Source organism: Ostrinia nubilalis, chromosome 14, assembly GCF_963855985.1.
Source record: "Ostrinia nubilalis chromosome 14, ilOstNubi1.1, whole genome shotgun sequence".
Taxonomy (NCBI): domain Eukaryota; kingdom Metazoa; phylum Arthropoda; class Insecta; order Lepidoptera; family Crambidae; genus Ostrinia; species Ostrinia nubilalis.
Genome location: NC_087101.1, coordinates 10,057,634 through 10,062,820, shown reverse-complemented (window position 1 = coordinate 10,062,820; position 5,187 = coordinate 10,057,634). Strand labels below are relative to the sequence as shown.

The 5,187-nt window shown below is 36.2% G+C and overlaps 1 protein-coding gene across 1 annotated transcript; it reads left to right on the top strand.

The window, feature by feature from the left end:
- The first annotated feature begins 2,737 nt into the window (after nt 1-2,737).
- Nucleotides 2,738-4,938, top strand: LOC135077859 (homeobox protein MOX-2-like). Its single transcript, XM_063972395.1, has 3 exons — nt 2,738-3,233; nt 4,134-4,285; nt 4,760-4,938. Exons 1-3 carry the CDS (start codon nt 2,954-2,956, stop codon nt 4,886-4,888), a joined length of 561 nt encoding a protein of 186 aa, XP_063828465.1. The 5' UTR covers nt 2,738-2,953; the 3' UTR covers nt 4,889-4,938.
- Nucleotides 4,939-5,187: the final 249 nt, after the last annotated feature.

Here is a 5,187-nt window from a genome sequence, read left to right as displayed (position 1 = left end):
AGTTAGCGGGAAAAAACATTTGTATGAAAAATCTAAACCGCTTAAGTTAGATGCTTGAAATTTGGCATGCAGGTACCTTAGTAAACTCAAAGCTTAGTTACAACAGGATATCGCAAAATTCCCACGGGAACGGGAGTTATCGGGAAAAAACATTTGTATGAAAAAATCTAAACCGCGTAAGACAGATGAAGGGGGTAAAACGGGATCCACGCGTACGAAGTCGCGGGCGGCCGCTAGTCGTACCTAAGTACCTTCCTACTCTACGCTCTGCCTTCGCAATTCCATTACTTACTTATATGACCCTATTTAATTTTAATAAAAGACAATAAGATTTACGATCAGCGGTTGCCATTAACAAATAGAGCGTCCAAAATCATCTGCACGATTATAATGAAGTGGCCGACGATAAATAAAAAGCTTTATGACTTTAATCGTGCCTGCAGAACTCATCAGCTACGTAAGCGGCACAAAACATATTTGGACAGGGTTGACGGACTCACCAAATAATATTTCAGTTATTTTTTTGTGTAGAGTCGGCTTTAGAACTACATATTACCTACTTTTTCGAAGTTTTATTAGTTTTCAAATAGGTGGTTAACTGCACCTAGTTTTTATTAAAAATGAACAGAACAATATTGGCTACAAGTATAGTGCCTAAATAAATTAATTTGAATGTTTTTTTTGCTAACATAACAAATTGTGTCAACCCTACAAAATTTTAAGAATTCTTACGTCATTTTAATTACAAATAAGTATCTAAATAAGTAGGTAGGTAAATAATACCTAAAAGTTCAATGCAGCTAAATAAATTATACCTACCTACATAGTAAGGAATGAGTTTACAAAGAAACAGAAACGAGTACCTACCTAATTAGGTAGGTAGGTAGGATCTCTAATTTTTAGAGAGCTACCTACTACTTGCCCTAGGTATCCACCTCGGTAGCACATTTACCTACATCTACATTGCTTAATAGAAAGTATCACTCTCTAACAAAGTAAATCAGGCAAGTAAGTACTTATTATAAGTAGGTATAAGCCACATATAGCTCAAGGCATATCAAAACAATCAAAGTAAGACATCAACGCTGCAATTAAGCTGTAAAAAAGCAAATAAACCAAAAAAGTGTCCAATATATTGATCACCGCGGTGAGGCAGCTGCCCAAACAAGGGGCACGCGCGCACACAACGAGCTGGGAATTGCTTTTTATGCCTTTTGACTGCAGACGTAAGTATTGCCGCCTTCTCTTTTAAAAATAAACTGCACTAATTTTTTCTAAAGTTAGTACATCTTTATAATGTGCATATCCAATGCCTTTTGTAACTTGGCTCTTGTTTGTCAAAAGTCAAAATATTTCACATTTTCAGTTATGTAGGTTTTTTATTTGTAACTTACATTTTCACTACAACTTATTTTTTAAGCCCTTGAGGGGCTAAAGGCTAAGGTAAAATTTTATGCCGCATCTACGCGGTCCTTGCCGCCAAAACAGAATTCAGCAATATACCTACAAACATAGCTTCAGCTTTTTTGGACGTGTATAAAATAGATAGAGAATTACTATCGGTTTCATATTTTATGATCAGTAAGATATTAGCACAGAGGCACAGACAGAAGCTACAGACGGAATTGGAAGCTGCACCGAGCCGTGTCATCCGCGGCGGCATCATCTAAGATCTCTTATCAACTAATTACTAATGATACGCTACGTGTTCTCAATTAATTAGGTAGTTACTATCTCTACTACGTCCCGTCTGGTGAATTTGGAGCAGAATTTTGTAGCTAGGACGAAACTTTGAAATTTAAACTACGATTGAAGTTGCATTAATTAATTAAGTACTACGATTATTATAAGGCTCAACAAAGAAAAAACTGTGGACGATTAGGCCTAAAGATACCGTATTATCAACAAAAAATATTCAAAATACATAATAAGTAAATTGTTATGCGTTAGTCTCGCTGAAACTCAAGAACTCCGCCTGGATATGGAAAAATTGCGCGGAAGATTACGAAGTTCACCGAGTTAGCTAGTTGTAATACTTTAAATTGTTATTTACGACAAACCTAAACAAACCTTTCAACACGCTATTAACTACAATATCGAAATTAACTGTCTACAAAAATGTCGCCGTGGGAACCGGGGGCAGAGGGCCCGTCCCTGGGGGTTTCGCTAACAACAATCTTATGACTGTAAACATGGACCCGTTCTCATACAGATCATTCAATTAGGACCTAATTAATGGTTCTTTAGTAATAACTATTCAATGTGTTAGGTGCGTATCTCTTCACATGGACAGTAGAGTTATATGGGTCTTAATTGTATGATTGATGAACAAAGGAAGTTGATAAAGCTTAAAGTTTATCAACTTCTTTTGTTTTACACTTTTATGTAGTGGAGCCTGATAATTGCCGGTTTTCCATGCCGTTTTTCATAATTTTCCATGGTTGTTTCCGCAGCTTTAACATTTGAATGAAACCTACCAAAGTCCAATAGGTATAGGTACTAAATAAGTTTCATGAGGGCAGATTTTGTTCAATGATATAAATAATTTTGTGTCTCATTGTCCACTGTCAAATCTCAAACAACACAATAAGTGAACTTCTATTAAAACAAAAAGCTCACCATGTCCAATGTGTGAGCGGCTCCTCCCCGCCCAAAAACTGGCCCCGCCTTCCTGAAGTCACTCTGCGCGCGCGCATTGTTCTATTCTTCAGTGGATCAAAGCGTATTCAGTGGTCACCTGAAACAGTCCCGTTGCAGTTAGTGAAGAAATTTGAAAGTCAAAAAAATCTAAATAGTGTTTAACTTTATTGTGTTTGTAGTCGGTACTAATTACGACATCGAGTGATTTTTGAACCGTAACTAAAATTTGAAAATTATTTTTAAATGGCGCAAAGAATTGAAAAATTATTTGATACAATCGAATAAATGAAATTTTTAAAAAATCCTACAAATAATGGAGTTCATAAAACCAGACTTCATGCCCAATGATTCGACTGATACTCAGGAATTAACTTACTTCGACATCCCGTGCCATGAAGAAGTGGTTCAAGATGTCTTCCACCCAAGCTATTTGCCGATGTTCTACGACTACCGCCAGCTGGAAAGGCACATGTTTGACGGTCCCAGCGATGGGAATCAGTGGGATTGGGCTGAGTGGAACGAGCGGCAAGTTTTGGTAAAGGTGGAGACGGATTTTGACGCTGGAGGTGCGTCTTCCAGCTTCAGTGAGGAAGGTAAGAGTAACAATGCTTCAGTTATCATAACAGCAGCCTTCTAAAAAAAAAATAAAAAAAATAAACAGTGTTATGAGGTGCAAACTGAAAGTGAGTTGAGACAAGTTCAAAGGTGACAAAATTACGTATTTGAGTCGATATTTGCTATTGTTATTTTATCAAAATTAAAAAATATTTGAAAAATACAAACATAATTTCCGTATTTTTCTTAGTTAACTATTGCTTTTTAATGACATTAAATTTATTTTCTGAGCTGTATGTAGGGACATTCTTGCGTTGCGAATACTTATGCCATTTATTGTTTATGATAAGAAATTTCATAAAGATATTTATCAAAACATTATTCGCATCAAATACATAGCTAGTAGCTAGCTATCCTATCCTACGACAAAGCAATAAAACACACCTGTCTGCCAGGAAGCTCACAAACAACGGCGGTCATAAAACTCCTCGTAAACATGCGCGGGCGCCGGCGCTAACATTTGCTATCAATTGATTTGATCTCTGCTGTCTTTACACCTACTGTTATAACTATGATAATTTTACTGAGATCAAAAGAAAAAGTTTTTTCGTTATTTACGACGTCGTACCTACGAGTGCGTATGAAACTGAATTGTAGTTATATTTTATTCCTTCAAGTATCTACCAGTAAATAAAGATAATACAAATCACTGTTAGCGCATTAAACTTAAATTAAACAATGTTTACTTATTTATTTACAAGTGATTCATTTAAGTTTCATCAATGTGCGCATGTGTAGACTCTTGTGTAGAGTTGGTGAAAAACCAGAAAAAAGCTTTAAAGTATGAAAAGTTTGGTCAGGTCAATATTACGTCAAAACAAATTGTTATAGCGGAAAATAAAATATATTTTATGTAGATCTAAGTTTTCTTTTATCAGAAGTTCGCTCGCCTGGCAGCAGCCGCAAGGAAAGAACAGCGTTCAGCAAAGCTCAAATACGAAGTCTAGAGGAGGAGTTTGCGAGAGCCAACTACCTGACCAGGCTGCGGCGGTATGAGATCGCTGTCGCCCTAAATCTTACCGAACGACAGGTCAGCTTTTTTTTTCTTAAAGGGACTTGACATTTTTAGGAAAAAATCTAGAATCTATGACTCCAACCAAGTATTTAGTCGGCCGTTTGGTGTAGTGGTTCAGAACGGACTACTATGCCGAATAGGTCCCGGGTTCGATTCCCGGCCGGGCAGAATTTCTGTGACGGGTCGGGGTGTTAATGTTTTAAAAAAGTAATTAATATGTTTATATCCGTTGTTTAGTACCCATAGCACAAGCTTTGCTTAGTTTGGGACTAGAGTCGCAGTGTAAAATGTCCAAGGATATTTATTCATTTTCAAAATTCGGAGTAATAACTCAAAAATGTTAAATCGGATGGACAACTGATTTGAGAATTTGAGTGAGAAGACGCTAGTTCGATTCCCGTGATTTATGGTGATAAATGTAGTTTATGGAAATGTTACAAATAGGCACTCTATTGATAAGGTAAAAATCATTGTTTTATTTTGTGCCAGGTGAAAGTGTGGTTCCAGAACAGGCGTATGAAGTGGAAACGCACCAAGGGAGCCGTGAAGTACAGCAAGAAGAAAGAGACCGAGTCTGATACCGCCCAAGCAACGTGTATGCCAGCCATGACGCATTGAGATAATTTCGTCTAATGGATAAAGTATTACTGTCTTAATAATATTAATCGAAATCGTTAATGTAGCTGTTCCATGATTTTTTTTAATGAAATCTCTTTTATAACATGAAAAAATATGTAGTTATGATGGGTATGAATAAAAAAATATTTGTTGAAATCTACAAATTGAATTGTAGATTTCAACAAATATTTTGTTATTCACTTTAGAAATACTATGCTGGTTTTTAATAATAAGTAACGGTTAGCGTAAATAGCTAATGATGTAATGTAATATAATGTAAGCAGCAAGAAAACACAAAG